At 39.2% G+C, this 18,374-nt stretch overlaps 1 protein-coding gene across 1 annotated transcript in view; it reads right to left on the bottom strand.

The window, feature by feature from the left end:
* Positions 1-18,374, bottom strand: part of LOC139131247 (RNA cytidine acetyltransferase-like) — a 26,026-nt gene extending 7,652 nt beyond the window's left edge. Inside the window, exons 1-15 of the mRNA XM_070697236.1 lie at positions 18,194-18,374; positions 17,589-17,680; positions 14,421-14,592; positions 8,246-8,430; positions 7,308-7,422; positions 5,804-5,911; positions 4,971-5,198; positions 4,630-4,728; positions 3,755-3,891; positions 3,162-3,307; positions 2,490-2,640; positions 2,226-2,322; positions 1,373-1,489; positions 831-932; positions 256-330 (exon numbers count right to left, since the gene is read on the bottom strand). Coding sequence (XP_070553337.1) covers positions 256-330; positions 831-932; positions 1,373-1,489; positions 2,226-2,322; positions 2,490-2,640; positions 3,162-3,307; positions 3,755-3,891; positions 4,630-4,728; positions 4,971-5,198; positions 5,804-5,911; positions 7,308-7,422; positions 8,246-8,430; positions 14,421-14,592; positions 17,589-17,680; positions 18,194-18,301 — 1,932 coding nt within the window. The 5' untranslated portion in view covers positions 18,302-18,374. The remainder of the gene's footprint in view (positions 1-255; positions 331-830; positions 933-1,372; positions 1,490-2,225; positions 2,323-2,489; positions 2,641-3,161; positions 3,308-3,754; positions 3,892-4,629; positions 4,729-4,970; positions 5,199-5,803; positions 5,912-7,307; positions 7,423-8,245; positions 8,431-14,420; positions 14,593-17,588; positions 17,681-18,193) is intronic.

Here is an 18,374-nt window from a genome sequence, read left to right as displayed (position 1 = left end):
TGGTGGTGAAATATGGACTTGGCAGGAAAAGGGTTAAGTTGTGTTTTTGTTGATGTCATATGAACTCTGTGAATATGTGATACATATACAAATAAACCATTTCCTTTTATCAACATGATATCCTTGTCTTTGAATTCTTTGAGTAAAACTTTGATACAACATATGAACCAAACATTATCCAAAAGGTACAATTTGGAATTTCATCTAAGTCACGGCAATCTGTTCATTCCCAAGGGTCCTGTTCAGTTTTCTTACCCCTTGATAATCCGGATGCGTGGCTATCCTGACAACTCTGACTCCGGATAAGCTTGGGAATTCATGATCTTGGAACTGTAAAGAAATAAGAATAGTTGAATATTTTGTGAGCACAGACAGTGTCTCAAAATGTGAAGAAATCAGTCATTTACAAAAAAATCATCGTGAAATTTTAGCATAAAAATTGTGCATAGGAAATTAAAAGTCCCCATAAAACAGATGTCATGAAATTTCAACTTTCCTTCGCCATTCAGTTCTACAACTTATTCTTAATTTTCTGAATTAATTTATTCAATTATGCAAATTGTATTAATGAACGTTCGTGAGTTATTATCAATGGAGTATACTCACTGGCCTATATTCACGCACTGTCTACAGCACAAATATCAATATTCTTGCCACAGTGTTTAAACTCGCTTTGATACTTTCATTCAAATTCTTCCCTAGGTGTTCCGAACTGATGTATGAAGTTTCACTGACACTGAACGGATTCCCTACTTTTCTGAATGTACATGCACAATCCAAACATAAACTCAAATTTGTGTAAATGCATGAAAACTTCACCATGTCCTCACCTGTTGGGACACAGTCCATGGAATCAGATCTCCTGAAGCTCTCTTGCCTCTCGAAAGACTGTCAATGATGGATTTCTTGGAAATCTCTCCTTCTAAACACACCTGTTGATGTGCAATTGATCAAATAAAAGGATATTGTGAAATTTCTTTTCTCATTCAATATTCCCAATACAGAGAGAGAACACAATATGACTACTGACTTTGCACAATTTGCATCCAAAACCTATAGAACATTTTATTTTTGATGGCATTGATCAGTATTGCAGATATCAGCATACAGATTTATATTTCTGGAATATTTGAAGAGATATCAACTTACATTAGTAAGTATAAGCATATTGTGTACTGAGAGCTTATAAAAGACCACACCGAGGAGTACATAAACAACAAATTACATGACAGAATTGAATATGACACACATGTATAGCACCATATTCATTTCGTTGTGACAATGTATGATTTCCAAAATCATACCTATATCATTGAAACTGTTGGGACATGAAAGTATAACCTTTAACTTTAAACAATATTATAAAACTCGCCTGAATCACACAGAGTACCTCAGGCAAGGCATTCTGGGTAGAGTCCACAGGGGGCAACAGACAGAAGAGATGATGGGCTGGTGCATCTGATAACATCTGCATATCATTCGGTGTGTTCTGTGGAGATTATAATACTGGTCAATCTGTGAGCACACCTATGACACTAAACCCAACTTCCACATGACATCAGTATCTGAGGGGGCTTATTGTGATGAATAAAACAAATGTATCCCCTAGGATGGTGTTGAATTGTATTGTAGAGAGCATGGAGCAATGTACTTTGCCCTCAGTTTCTGCTAGATGGGTTATGAATTTATTTAATTTTATACACAGAAGTCTGGCGATAATAAAACTTTCATGACACTGCCATACCTATTCACAGTACAGATGTGAATAATAATAATTTATTCACAAACAAAAACAACTGATCAACAGCACAGTTAATCTTTCTGTTGTGAAAGTTTCTGGAACTAGAGATGATCAAGAAACATTACTGCAATGTACAACTGGAAACGATTTATCTCCAAAATATTTTCCTCGGTATATGGTAACCAAATGAATGGTACTGGTTCCCTCGGTCATTTCACTGGCATTCAGTTTGGGTTATCAAAACAATAACACCATTTGAAGCAGTAGAAATGTTATGAATGTTGCTAAACAATCCAACTTACACGCACCTATCCATAGAAAAAATTATCTCCTGCAACTTGAACAAACCTGTTCATCTCCAATTCCCTGTAAACAGGCTCATATTCACCATTGACAACACTCAGTCTGGGCCAAACCGTGACGGTAAAAGGGTTGAACAGTATGTCTCTAGTATGATGTATTTCATAAATGGAAGTTGACATACCTTGTAATGGGAAGCTACATAGAGAGACATTAACCTCTGCAGAAATACTTCTGATGCTTTGTGGTAGCTGAAAAGAGTATCTCTATTTACATAATACGTGTCATTGTCAAGGAAACCAACTGACCTGTGACATCATGGAGGTAGACATAGTAATATGTTGCAATTCTCATAGAGTGTAATAAAATCCAATACGGTAACTTCTTTGATATTTTACTGCGACAACTTTGTGAGATTTTCAAAGTCATGTGTTCACAAAAAGGATATAAATCACAATTTTCTGGAAGAGGGCAGCCTGAGCTAATTCTGGAAATGTTGGACACGTCCAGACACAGTAAGTGATTCAACCATTTCTCCACTTCATCACCGGTGGCATATCGAATAGATTCCTTTAGTGTAAATTCATGCAGCACTCTTCCTGAAATTCATTAGGAAAAAAATCTATGGTGTTAGCAGATCCCATCTGGTGTTGTCTCAGAGTACCCAGTTTTCAAATCAACAGAGCTCAATGCTTTTTTTATCAAAAGGGTTATTGGTTAATTGAGCAGACTCAACTAGCTTTACAAGTTTGTATTTTCCGTCATTTTACCCTGGTATGCTTTTTATCAAGTTTGTGCACTGCCTTAAATTTAATATATGTATTTTAAATTGTCATTTTTGCAAATCATGTATATGTGTTTGTCATTGCCACAATACTTATTGCCCAAATTGGTATTATAAAAGTTTTTTAATTGATTGATTGATTGAAGAATAAGAAACAATTCTACCACCATGATTTGAAAAGAGAAAACGTGAACACAATGACATCTCCAAGTGTACAAATATGGTGCAAGTTGAGGGATTAGATAAAATTTCAAGGCGGAGTTAGCTAAAAACCATGATAATGGCAAACAGTAAACAAATAAACAAACAGAAAACTGACTTCCAAATGAAACTCACCTGATGCTGAAGACCCAGCCTCAGACTTGGTTGCCATGGTAGCAGCTGCCTTGGCTTCTGTGGTGTTTCCACCTCCAAAGGTCAAATTTTGCTGTCTTAACTGCTGAATCAGCTTTAATGAAAGTGATCGGCCAGTACCTTCATACCTAGAGTATATGAAACATGACAAACAAATGTAGGTCGCAAGACTTGTTTCAAAATCTTTTATACAGTCATAGTACTCACCAACCTGGACAGTATTAAGACTTTACAATAATTATCAAAATTGCAAACATGATTTTCTGGTTTATACTTGCAAGATAAAGCAAGCGATCTTGAATGACACTTTTTCCACAAAGTTTAAAAGATTTTGTTTTACCGGTGTATAGATAATTGAGAAATTGAGTTAAATACAAATCACATTTTGGCATCACTTCAGCAAATTTAAATCTAATCCTCCCCTTTGCTGGAATCTCATACCTCCTCTAAATAACACTGCAATACAGAGCGAGATGAATATTATGGCAAATATTGTTGATTGTAAAGTACCATCATTACTTATAGATGAAGATTCAGTACAGTGTTCTTACATCTCTGGCACACTTGATGCTTACCCATTCACAGTAGATGACATGAAGACTAAATATGGTCCAAGTAGGTTCTTGACCAGTGGCAGTGGAATTGCTGCTGCTTCGTCTATCACAACCAACTCAGCTTGACCAAGTTTATGTGCATCTCCTGGATGGATGTACTGTTTGTAAATAATACACAAATATTACATAATCTAAAGAGGTAACAATTTGAAACTACTCTGTCAAATTTACTTCAAAATGAATTCAATGCCTGATGAGCTCATCTAATCCTCGGTTTGAGAAATAAATACATTCATTCATGTAAACTGTAGTGATGGACATCGTTTGACTATGCAATTCAGCTGATAATGAGTCAGTATCCGTGGAGTATACCATGTTAATTGGCCTAAAATTGTGCCTCACATACCGGTAGATGAGCTTGTGGGTCAGACTATCTCATATGATTTCCATTTGACTTTGTATAATAGCATTTGTGTTGTCTGAGAGTAGAAAATCTATAAATACTATTGTTCATAGCTTTGAACTCTCAATGTTTAACATGTTTTGAGTAGTTATGGGCAGCAAACAGACTTCTACCAAAATACTATTGTTAAAAAAAGTGGATTTAAAGTTTGAGTTAGAGATTGCCTTTTCTTGGGCAATACTTGTTGTGGTAAATTTTTTCAGATTCGAAATGACAAAACTTTACATGATTGGTTTTCATTCACTGTGGCCTGCATTTGGAACCAGAAAATGTGTACATTATATGCAAATATGAAATAATTTCAAGGTTGCAAGCTTTGAAATTCTAGTTTCAAATTGATGTAATCTGGGTTTTAAAATGCCATCAATGAAACTATGTCATTTGTTGCTTCAGAAAAAATGTTAATGTTTACAAACCATTTCAGTTAACTGACCTGTATTGTTTGCCGGTGCTCACGGAATATATTGACCCTGACGACAGCTTTGTTGAATTCTGGATTTGTGGACTGCACAAGTTCATAGTCAAGATGTTCCTAGTGTGAGAGAAAACAATGATGATGAATGATGATTCTGAATTCCCAAATAACAACATTTTCTGGAAAAGTCACACGTTGATTGATGGTGATGCATATTATTTGTTGTGGCATTTGAAAAATTCTGGAAATATAAGAATTTTTAGATTTTAAAATGATATTGACCTTGGGTTAAAAATTATGTTCCTTGGAAAGTAGATCAAGTCAATAACACTGTGTAGCTCTGCTACATAAATAAATACCTGGTATTCCAAGGCATCAAATCCTTTGAATATAAACTCAAACAAAGTCCGCAGATTTTCTGGACTTGGTGCTGTCACAAAAATGTTTGAATAACTGAAAGCTACAGCTGTTGCCATGGCGAGGCCAAGGGCTGCTGACTTCCCTCTTCCTCTGGCTGCTGTCATGGCAACTGTACTCCTCAGCGTCTTCTCTGATATGGCCTCCACAAACTTCAGAACAGCTTTTGCCTGAGTGTTGAGAAATTTCGTTTTAAATTGCACTTGTGATTAGACAACCATTTCAGTGATTTGTAGGTAGAGGAGAAATTGAGGTCAGTTTTCATACAGCATGTTTGCAAGCTGTCCCAATTATGCCTTAGAATGTTGAGACGATGGTTATGCCAGTGTTTACTGGACCCTCTGCAGTACTGATTGATAGCTGCTTTTTTTAACTGACCTGTACTTTTTTCAACAAATCTACAGCCAACTCGGAGAAACTATGTTCTGAAGAAACTTTTCACTTTGGTGTTGACAGGCCCTACAGTCCTGTACCGAAATGCTAAGGTTGTGTGATCCTAAACTAAGATGTTATTCTGACACTAAAAATGTTGCATCGAAATGACATCATGCCTGATATTGAAACAAAAATCATACTAATTTAGTAACAACTTAGTATCTATGATGACATCAATCTGTTTCAATTCATGTCAACATTAATTCAAAAACATTACTCAAAGAAAATAATTTGACATACTGTATGTAGAGAGACAATGTACAATATGATATTATGGTATAATCAACGAAATATATCTCACTGCAGGATTAAATTGTGTTCCTCATATGTTACTATTTACCTGGTCTAATGTTTTACAACAGTTGACAACAACTCCTACAGGTTGAGTATCTTGAAGAGATTCTTTAAGCTCTTTGAGTTCCAGCTCAGCAGCACTTAAAGATTCCTCCTGGAAGATTAGACAAGCAAAAAATACCGCAATTACACGTGTCGCTCAAATTTGATCAGAATTGGTACATACCAAAGATCAACAATAAGTGTTGTTTCTATCTGTTCAGGGCAGGAAAATTCTACGTTGATGTTATGACAATGATTTCTGCACAGTACAACCAGAAAAACAACAAGAAATATTTAAACCAGAAAAACAAGAATGACAAAAGTAAATAAGGTCTGAAACTTTAGGTACTGGAGGTCAACTTTAGCAACATGCATAGCAGAAACAGCTAGCCCCTCTTAGTTTGAGCATAGACAGTCTTCCCCCCCCCCCTACTGTCTATGGTTTGAGCAGGTCTGTTAATATGTCACAGTTCATAAACAATGACAGGAAACGACTAATAAGCTGTTTCAGTTACTGCCACCGCTCCCACACATAATAGGTACCCTGCATACAAATAGGTTAAAGGTCAAAAATCTCTTACTCAGATGTGTGGGCTGTTTCAATTACTGCCACCACTCCTGCACATTTGCAGGATTTCCCCCTTTTCTTTCCTCATTTGCATATTTTTGACACTGACATGTTCATTTGAACAACGTCACATCTCAACCCCTGCATCTACCTGTACACCAAATACTGAGATGGTAGCTTTGGCGGTATGGGAGCCTTTGCGTGTGACGGACATACATCCGCACATACATACCCACATACATACAGACATACAGACGCCATCGACTCACCATATAAGCTCTTTTTGGTATTTATATAAATACCAAATATGAGCTAATAAAACCATACTTATAATTAACTAGTAATCACCTATTGAAAGTAAACTTGTCACTGCCAAACCTTTTCCTGCCAAGTCTGCCAAAATTGCAATGATTTTCAAGGTGACATTCAGGGGCCATTATCCTGACAAGTCAATGGAATTTGAATGTATGATAGCCAGCCAAATCCTGTGACATGCACAATGCTGTGGTGGATATTTTACATTACGGTCTTATGAGACATACCAGGAAGGCAGATGACAAGCTCATGTTGCATGCTATTCTTTATCAGGAGCAAGCAAATCAATTTGGCACTGGTGGTCCTTGACTGGTGTCATCAAGCATGTAAATCAATCAGAGCAGTTTGCTGGTCCCAAATGCACTTTTCATCATATTGCTACATATTGCTGATTGTAGTCACTGGCAAAATTAACTTTCGTTGGTCAAGTTAAATATTTCATAGCCTTAGACCTCAATTCACTTGATTATTCCTACCTCCTTGTTTTAAAACATTTGACATGTATGAATGACTTTCATTCATATAATGCACTGAGAGAGAAATTATTTCATTAGAAATATCTTTCTTTGCTTTTGATTTTCTAAAATTAATCACTCATACTGTTTTATATACAGAAATCACTTACCCTTGACCTTGGAGGTACTGGTGCAATGGACAGACAGTGGGATGATATTGGGAGTATATTCAGCTGATCATCTATCACCATGCAGTTTTTACAGGACGCCAGGGATAGTAGAAATCTGAAAAAAATGAAAATCACTGAATACTTTTCACAGACACAGAAGTGGTTGAAATTGGCAGTGGATGAGAAGTTACATAAATCATAGTAAGTTTTGACAATTTGCAGGGCTTCAAAATTTACTGGTTATTTCAAACTTATCACCATCTTTACATCAGTTGTCAGGGGGTCCTAACCGAGCAGTTTTGTAATGGTTCTCCTCTGGAATAAAACGATGCGACGTGTTCTACAGACTAAAAACATCCAGGAAATCATGTGATTGCAGCACAAACAAACCCATGTGTATAAATGTGTATGGAAATAAGTGTATATCGAAGCTCAGTTGTGCATGTGTTGTTGTTTGTACAGTAGTCTATTCGAATTCCAGTTTAACATATTCGATAGTTCATTCTTTTTATTCATATATTTTGCAAAGCATCAGAAGGGTGTATCCTGACGAATCAAGTCAATTCATCAAACAATACTATTAACACAAGTGTATGATTTTTAGGAAAGTGATTTAGTGCTTTAGTGTTACAGCTCTTTAATACAAATAAGATGTGCAAATGACCCTTGCTCATTCTCTCTGATTTGTAATGAATTTTACATATTGCATGCATTACATAGGACTGACTCAAGGAAGTTCCTCGGTTGGCTAAAAAGCAGGAAAATTTAAAGACAGAAGGCAGACTAGTTTGGCAATGTTATATCAGAACTTGCAGTGATCATACAGTTTTTGCAATCGTTAAATGCTGCTATGTTTGATAAACGAGTCAGGTTATGCCAGTTGTTTTAAAAACCCCAAATTATGGAAAAGAAAATTAATGAAAAGTTGAAACTCAAACCTTTCATTGAAACGTCCAACCACGTCTCTGTGCGCTTCTGTTCTAAACCTTGAATGTACGTCCATTGTCATTGTGTACAGTTGTTTCAATGATGCCATCGTACGTAATAGAATTACCACTGTGCCACCACCTTCCACAGTCTCTATGGTTCTGGCTAATAGATTTGGAGTCATAGCTTCAAAATCCTGTGAAATACACGTAATAGGAAAACGTACATTGAATCTGCCATTCTGCGGCAGTGTTTCAGCCAGCTTTTGATGGCATGGGGACACAGTGACCCATACTGAGTTGAAATGAGGGACATTTTGAATTTTTGAGGGACATACTGTATTTCAATAAAATAAACATTACAGTGTCATTGTGTGTCATCATGACTTTGGTACTTTATTTGGTGTTCAATACTGTAAGCAGAGTCAGGTGAGTACATACAGGTAAGTACATACCGGTACATAAGCCACTGGTGTTGTGCCAAACGCAATTGAGAACTGACACACACTTAGAACAAAGTTTCAATGCCTATTATGAGAAAACAGTGCGATACTGATACTGTTCTGAAACGGGGTAATTAGGTCCGCGGTGAAAAACAATTACCATGTCACATCGAAGTTTGATTTACTACCACTCGATTCGTTTAAATGTGTAAAATATTGTCTGTTCTTAGACTCCCCGCGGTGATTGGAATGCCACTGCGTAAAAACATCATGAGCAGAGATCAAAGTCGCAGTTTGTATATATATCATTTGGGTTTTCGACCGAAATTTTACTGTGAAGTGTAGTTTTTACGTGAAAAGTTACACAGTCTGATACTTGTCAATACATAAACAGGTTTTCACTTTCTTTTGTGAAACATTCTTCTTTCCTTCGTCGTTTTCCACACATTCATTGCTTCTCTGAACGGAAATTCTTGGATCGGCGGCCCTTCACCCGATATGAGTGACAAAACATCGACACGGTTTGGCTGCAGTCGATTCGGGATTTCGTTTTAATCCTGTTCTGTATCGAAAACCCCCGTTCGCAGTCAGCTTGTTTGAACTGGCAATACAAGCGCGATGCTGGCAAGCTTCATCAGGTTCGGAAACTGCTCTGTATGGTAATCGTGCAGTAATTTCCACAAAGTGGACATCTTGTCTCGTGGGTATTTTTGTTGGATCACTAAATGCTTTAATTGGCTCCACTCATTCTTCGTAGCTTCAGCGTTGATAAGTGCTGGAACTGTAGAGTTATCACCTGCCTTGCGGTCGGTTCCAAACTGGGTGATTAAAGAGTCTATTTCGTCCACCCCGTACGATTCCAATTCTCCTTGCCAAGAAAAGAAATTGGACGTAGAGCCAGTACGGCAAAAGCGGAAATGACGTCAGTTGTTTCTGTCGGAAAGCGCTCCTCAATATTATCCAGGATATTAGCTATGAAGGTCTTCTTGATGCTCTCGAAATGGCTTGTTTGCTTTGATGTAACCTTTATTTGATGACCGCTGTAACTGAACTCTTTACTGGTGCCATGCAGAGATTCGAATTCCTTGCTAAACTTTCCGCCATCATCGGCAACAGATTTTATCTGCGTAATTGTTCCCTGGACCGCTACTTGTACCATGGCAATGTCGATGTCCGACTTCTGAAATGCTAGGCTTAGCTGCGTCAGTATCGGGATTATGTCCATCAGCAAATTCATTGTCGCAACGAATTCAAACTGCGTCATTTTGTTCATGATGCCTTTCGCTGCCGGTTGGTTCTTGAAACAAATTCAAAATAAGTTACGAGTGAACCGAACGTACGATAAATCGTTTCAAGCGCAGAATAAAATGAGAACCATCTCACTTCGTGTACTTCTTTGTACTTTAGCTGTGGATCGTCGAGTATAGTCTGAACAGACTTGACGGCTTCTACACGGACTGCTGAGCGCTTGAAGAAATAGAAAATGTCCGTCAACACTTGTTGATATTTTTTCAGGTATTCGACTGAATTTGCCGCTTGGCTAGTGCAAAGGGCGAGTCTATGTGCAACACAATGTACACTGAGGAGAAACGGATTTACGTCCCGACGTAATTGTGCAGCGACACCGTTAATCTTGCCCCTCATAACGCTGGCTCCGTCGCTACCGAACCCTACGAGTTGTCGTGCCTCAATTATTCGAGTCTCAAGTAGCATGTCTTTCAGCGCGTTTGTGATGACCAGAGCTGTACCGTCCTTCACGCTAACATTTCCAACATAGCACGTTTTCGGCAAAAAGTTTTCATCCATGAGACGTACGTAAACAACCAATTTTTTTGTCACTGAAATGTCAGTGCTTTCGTCTGTCAGGACACTCACAAACTCGCTGCCCCGTAACTGTGCTTCAATCTTGCAGGGTTTTCAGTAGAAATTTGCCCAGGCGGAGAAATGTAAATTATAGGTGGAGAAGGAAGCCGAGGTTGGGGTGGGGACGTCGTGTCGCGGCGGCGGCAGCATAACATTGGCAAGGTATTTTGAACAGCAATTTATCCAGTTTTGTTGAATGTCAGTGTAAAAAAGTCTGTATTTTAAAAACAAAAACTGTTTGTGGTTTTTTGTGTTAAGTAGAAACAATGTACCATCTTACTCATATCATTTGTTTTGTTTGTCCTTTCTTCACTGTGTCACTGTCTGATGACATTTTCCATGAGAACACAAACAGTTACAGAGATGGTCAGTGCCCTAAGTTATCATCCTATGTGTTGATATTACAGTGTACTAGAATCAACAGGGAAGCAACAGTAACTTTTGTTATATTCAATAAAGAGTACTACAACTACTGGCAGATATTCCATGAATTTGGCGAAAAACTTTTTTGTGATTAATGCCAAACTGAATGTAGTATCGAATTTACATTTCAATTAAAAGAATATGTTGTTCACATTAAAACATGTCGCACTAAAATTATACAGGAGTCATTAGAAAATCCCAGGTAAGTAGTTCCTTTTCTCTTTCAGTTTAAAGGGACAAAGTCAGTTTTGACTTTTTTTGATATCAAGAATACAGGGAATACTTGCATAATAATTACACTCAGTATGCACAATCATGTCAATGCAGAAACTCAAAGTGATGAAAAGTGTGAGATACAACCCCTTTATTTACCAATTCAATGAAACAAAAAAGTTAGCTGCTCTAGCAGTAAAACAACTTGACGTACAGCCTCAGGGTTGGCATTGGAGTTTGTTTTTTATTTTTCACCTGCAGTTCACAAAAGGCCTCTAAAAAGTTTGTGAATACACATTTCAGTTAGATGCAACAAAATGACAATAGAAAAGTGTTTGCAGTATCAGTAACAACTATAATGGGCTTCCTACCTCTGACCTTTTAAGTGCAGTACACTGAAACTTGTGAAAGAAAAATATTGTCTCTTTTTTCCATAAGCATATGCTGTATCAAAGAAAATACACAAGTCCTGAAAAATATTGTGTTGCTTTCTTTTCCCCCAGCAGTCACGCACTAGTATCAATAGCAAAAAAGAAAAACATTGCATCGCCACCAAAACAAATGAGGGGAAGTCTCCAGCTGGCTGTGATGTATCTAATGAACTACGTGAATAATATTTACATAAATTATAAATTTGCCTACCGTCTGCAAATGCTACAAAATTGGATATTTTTTACCAAGAAAATTAACAGAGTTCACGCGGGGCAAAACACGTTATTTATTACTAGATTCAAAACTTAGTCGATAAAATTGAGACACTTTTTCCAGCATTGAAAGGTTTCATGATCGGGCCATTTACCTACAAATGTACATGAAAGCATGGATCGCGTGCTAAATTTAGAGCAGGCGGCAGATATGGTAGAGCGTGCCCATTCCACTTTCCTTTGAGTTGAAATCACAAGAAATGTACGTGAAAAGCCAGCCCTGAGACGTACAATATTTCTCAAAATTTTGTACACCGCCAAATCACCGTTTTCGGGGGTAAAATATCGAATTGCAACCACAACCGCGAGTTTATAACTGACCACTCTCAGGATTTTAGCATTTAACGTAGATGGTTGATCACGTAATTCTACTTTCTAGAACAGTTCTATAAACAAATCCCTTGCTCTGGCGTCATAGTCGCGTACGCGTACTTAGCCCACGTAATACAACATGTTGGCGATGCATGACTTTGATTTCGCTCTCTGAAGAACACCTCACCAAAATACTAAAAAAATTATATTGATACGTTCATCGGACGGCTGCACTCGGCCCATTACCACATCAAAACGTGATCGCTGACAGCTACACGCTTTCCTATGGCCGGTCGCCATTGTTTTGACTCGTAGCAGAATATTAATGAGGTCAGGGAAATATACCCAATGATATTGCCGCTTACAGAGGACAGGCGTACTTTCACCCAATGATATAAGATATTAGAACAGTACACTGACCTAGTCTGACCTCGCATAAAAAGACGTTGTATGTATACATAGCCCAAGTTGTACACTATGCGTACGGAGCCTGGCCTACTATACGTGTGCACGTTCGTCCGTTTTTGGCTCGTTTGTCGCGCCAAGCCCAAACGTCGTGTACTTTTGTCACTCAGTCGATGGTCATAATTTGTGAAGTATTAACCAAAGTTTGTACCATTTTATAATATTTTCCCCCAAATTACAGCCGACGAAAGTGCTGTCACAGACTACAATTTCACCGGCTGCCGGCTTCTAATGAAAACACTGATCTTGGATCTGATTATAGATGCGATCGCATCCTGCATTTCATCCGCAGTTTGCCATGATACGTACGTGGCATTATCACCACAGTTGAGGTGTTGTAGGCTAGATACGCCTTGTAGTTCCAACAAGTTTAGTAGTGACGAATATTTCCTGGTAGACACATCTTCCTTAGCCAGCCAGTAGACTGTACGCATGGCCGTGAGAATTGCCTCTTCTTTATCGGTACGAGCACGTGTCACGGCAACTTGTAAATCTTTGCGAAGAGAAATTTCTTGCATGGCTTTCTTATGATCAAAACTTTGTATATGTCGATCCAGTGTCGATGTGCGGAAATTTGAGCATCCTCCTGTCTTTTCATCAGTGAATGGGTTTTGTTTACCAGTGTCTTTACAAAGCCGACACAACATGCCTTTACCATCAGGATGATGTTCCAACCATCGCGAATATTGGGGTCTCTGAAGCCACGTTTCGTTGAATTTTCGCTCGGGTCGTTTCTTTTTAGACACAGGCTCAGATATAGACGTCGGAGTCGGCTCACCCGGGTCGGAAATACTCTCACTGCAACCGGTATCAGTCGGAGCAGCCCGGCGTTGTGGCCTTGGAGCGCCATCGAAAAACGAAGTGATTCGTTTCTGTTTTCCAGACATGACTGGGCATCGATATCGATCTACGTGTTCCCACGTGAAACTGAACGTTCGGTATCATTTAGTTATTGCTATCACGTGGTATGCGCATAAACTTCTAAAATGCCACGAAAACGATGCCGCCAATCACATTTTCACAAATATAAAAATTGTAACATTGTTCTATAGTGCACGTGCCAGTCACTCAGTATCTTAGTTACATGTTTGTTGGCATCGACGTGACCAGTCTCTCTTATTGTTTCTCGTACCGGGAATATCGAGTAAATTATGGCTTACGTATGTTGCGTCATGGTGACCCACAAAGATTATTTTATGGGGACAAAACCAAAAAATTGCGTCAAATGTCGCAATGCCGCACGCTGGCTGAAACACTGATTCTATCTTCTTTCATATTGATAAGAGGATGTTTGAAAGTTTGCTTGAAGAAAGTTTGAGCAAAAGTTTTACGTCTTTCAAGTTTAAAGGGATACAGTTGTCAGAACTGTGCTCAAAAGTCGCATGGGACTCATACAACCAATGTAAACACTGTATTCAAGATACGATGGTGACTCATGAAAGTTAAACTTAAAACATGTCTGTCATAATCTACATCGTATAATTTAAATGTTGCAGCTATGATGATGAGGAGCATCTAGATATGGTGCACAAAATACTTTGTCTGTAAACGAGAAACTCACACAGGCTCAGTTCTGGTTACTGTTTCCCTTTAAGGTGTGGAGACGTACAAGTTCATACCCTAAAAACTGATATTATCATACACTACTATCATGGAGAAAGTGGGCACACAATGAATTACTTTTAGTATTAGTGTCGTACATATCTGTGTCACAGTAATTTTAGGAAACAAACATTTCATAAACAAACTCAAACAAGTAATTACCTGTAAAACACACATTCCATATGTATTTCCAAGTATCTTGTGTGTTTCTGAGTAATAACAATATCTTATGTTTGTTGCTGCTATGAACAATTCAAAAGGATCATCTTCTTTCAAGTCTAACGTTCCACTTTTAATTTTCTTTTGAAGTTGTCTCATTCTCTTCTTCCGATGGCTGAAAAGAGAAATCACAGTTATGCACTGACAGCACTAACATCATTGATGCCACTCAAACGTTCTTCACCGAAATATTGGACAAATTTCAGTCAGTGTTTTCTCTGCATGTTCACTGAAGTGGGCAATTTCTGCCCCATTCATCAAACTTAGGGGGCAAACTTGACATTTGAGGGGGCAGTATTGTTTAATGCTTACTAATGACATTAAAGGGATACAGTCACCTGTAATCTAAATATGCCCATATATGGTCAAAGGGGCGTTCCTGGTATTCAAAATGCTCATGTGTGGGCGCTGTTTTTAAAAGCGGCCACCCGCTTAAAATCTGTGATTGGTTAGATTTTCTCTTTCCGTGGTAACTGTGGCAAAGTTGGAATAGGTGACAGTATACCTTTAACCCTTTTCCTGCCGAGCGCCCTTGTCCGTTATTTTGCCAAGTCAGTAGAAAACCGCCCCATAATATGTGCCTGCAAAAGATTGGCTCTCCTGCATGTTATCCTGCCAGCCATTTTGGCAGAAATCGCCCATTTTCAGGGTTGTTTTAGCCGTACTTATACGTGTTAGACTTCGATAATTTCTACATGCCCGTAGACAGGGGAAGGAGCTCAAGGGTTACTGCAGAAAAAAATTGAGGTCACCGGCTTTGTTTGCCCCTGGGAGTGCGTCATTTTATTGCCGTTTCATGTTTATTTTTTCTGAAATAAACTCCTTCAGTATTGTGCACGTCCGCTAGGCACAAACATCACCTCACTCGTCTGTTAGTCAGAGACCCTGGGGGTCGTGCTAGGGGTGCGGCAGCACCGGCAAACCTGTCCTGTTTCCCCAGGGTAGGGTCAATTGAATACGTACCTTCAACGACTTGGCAGTGTGGCACAAAAACTATGTTTTTGCCGTTGTATTAACGACATGGCTGAGCCATTGAAGCACAGCTCCACGTAGTTTAGCCAGCTCATTTGGGAGTTGGCTTACAAGTGTTACCGTTCATTACCGACTTAATCGAGTGGTCCTCAGTCAGGTACGGGTTTGTACCTACATGGATTGGGCTGCAGCTAACCAGTGATAACCAGTCACTACACCAAAGTCGTCAGTCTCACTTTTGCGATGCATGGGTACAACGCAATATGCTTCCATTGTTCTAGCCATCGACGTGTCCACATGCCTGGCAGCCATATTGTACTGTTAGCTGGTTTGCATAACAAAAGCAGTCCCTGCTAAATGCAGGCGGTATCCCCGTACAGCATATTGACCTTATGTCACCTTTTGAATTCTCTGTACGCAAACAGCGTACGTAGTTACCAATGCGTCGGCAAGAGGATACGTTTGCCTGCAAACCAGAGCCAATACTTCGGACGATGGAATAAATAAAAAATCCAAAGCTACGTCCATTGAATGGCACGGCCAAGGCGGTGAAGGACGTTGCCTGGCTTGAACTTGCAGAGCTGAAGCCCAGCTTAGTACGTCGGACACCAGTTTGTAATGGTATTTCCGAGTCGTTCATATCCGTTCCATCGGAGGAACAAATCGAGCTGTCTCGTCAAAAATACATTCTCATTTTCAGTCACGCACAAATGAATAAGTGACTTTCGTCTCGCACCATCGGCATATCTGCCAAGTCGTTTGCAAGAGGTAGCCTTCTAGATTAGCATTGCCGAGTTGGTCAAGTTCGGCAGCAATCTCTATAGTGCCAGGCAGCCAAGTACATCCAACTCCGCCAGAAAACGTCACCATGCTATCCTGCCAAGTCCGCTAAAAAGCGGTAAAAAAAACCACCCCCCTCGGGTGTGGGGGACTGGCGGACAGGTTTCTGCACCTTTCCCTGTCTATCGACTCCCTGCGAACCCATTTCGAGGGGAAAAGGCGTTCCTTGTCAGAAAACCTCTCCTCGGATGACCCCTAAACGCACAGGGGATAGCAAAACGTAGTGCCGTCGACTTGGCAGGAAAGGGGGTACCCAAAAAGGGCCCGATTTCCACCGGGTTGGGAGAATAACGGTCACCAGTGCTTAGATTCTGGCTACACCGAATTTCAAGCGGATTTTCACCGACTTGGCAGGAAAAGGGTTAAACAACATATACTATCAAAACATGAACATAAAATGGCACTAGTATCCATGGAGACTGAAGCACAACTATGTCCTTTACTGTGTTTTCTTTTCGGTGTGTCCACTCCACGTTATGCACGTCACCAAATTGAATGACAGGCGATATTTTGTCTTTTCCGGGGGAATATTCTGAATAGAAATAACAGCAAATTCACAGTTCCCTACACTATGCGTTTGAATCACCATCATATGGGCGTATTTGCTTGCTGTGTTTTATGCGCGATTTTCGCGCAGTCAGTAACATTAAAAGGGCAGAAAATGGCTCGAAATGCGCAATTTGCGCAATTGCGCAGTCGAGAGAAAACCCTGCTCAGTATATTCTTTTCTTGCATCATATGTATGATCTTGGTATTTAATGTATCTCCTTTGCATATTGGAGCATTCAACATCTGGTTGAAATGTACACAATGCATATATCTTCAGGCGTGCATTGTTTTGTTTGCTTGAATTCAGTGTGCACAAAAGTCATAAATTATAATGCACCTTATAGGGACATAGGCCATGTGATACGGTCAAATAAAAGACATTGGTGTTTCTGGTAACATGCCTCTGAAAATTAGGGTAGGCAGGTTTTTAAAAAATTTTTTAATTGTAATTTTTTGTTTACTGTAAGATAAGGTAAATTTTAGAGAAATTACAAATTTAACAAAAAATGTGCAACAAAATGTCTAGGGTCAGTGGATTTTTCTAGGTTAGGACAGTTTACTGGAAACGTAACTCAATACTGAGTAATGGTTTACTGCAAATCTCTAAGGGATGAAGAAAGTTTTTTTCTAAACCCTACAAACATCTTGAAATATTTGAGTTAGACTGCAATTTTAAGATTGGTCTGTTCAATCACACTCCCTCTACCCAGTGAGTAGAGGGACTGTGGTTCAATCATGTACAGTTCTTACCTGCTAAAACCTAATTCCTTTTTGTAACACCATAGTACTGAAGGTCTGGCTTTGACTTGAGACTTGGATAGCATGTGATGCAGGATGACAACCTGCAGAGAAAAGAAAGTTTAAACAAAGATATATATGTGCCTGTATTTCAAACATTTTCATGTTTCTGTCAGGTTTACAGGATGAATGGAGTTGTGGCACTGACTTGTGCAATATACATTACGTATATACAGTATATACATACTGAAGACATTGATATACTGGTATACTGCATGTAGCATACTGCTATACAGCAGAGATGTAGACGGACGCTGGCTACATATGCATGTTGCAAAAAGTACTTGTACTACAAAGTACAATAGAAGTTAGAACCTCTGCATGGTAGTGTTATACGCAGTGTTTATGTCATAGTGATGTACACAAGTAGACTGCGGTTTTCTGCGATGCATCGTGCAGAAAGGAAGTCCATCATCCTCCACACAGGTACAGTGGGGAAAAGCGTGGTAATGTCACTGTGTGTTGCCGAAACGAGCAGACGATAACGAAAATTGAAGAACAGCTGACAGTGAGCTGCGTTCATAAGCATAGCGCCATCAGATCAATGCGGGTCATACCTGGTCTCTGCCTTTGTCACCAACGACGACAAACATACTTCTTTGTCTAGTAGCGACTCCATTTTCGATAAGTACTCTTATTCGATTGTCTACCTTTTTCCTCACCATTTTGTTATCGTATATTTGCACCAACCATACGTAACAGCAGTGTCAGGCCTGCCGCACATGTGTTTCGTTACTG

Source organism: Ptychodera flava, chromosome 1 (genome assembly GCF_041260155.1).
Source record: "Ptychodera flava strain L36383 chromosome 1, AS_Pfla_20210202, whole genome shotgun sequence".
In the NCBI taxonomy this organism is placed as follows: Eukaryota; Metazoa; Hemichordata; class Enteropneusta; family Ptychoderidae; genus Ptychodera; species Ptychodera flava.
This window is presented reverse-complemented; position numbering and strand designations above follow the sequence as displayed.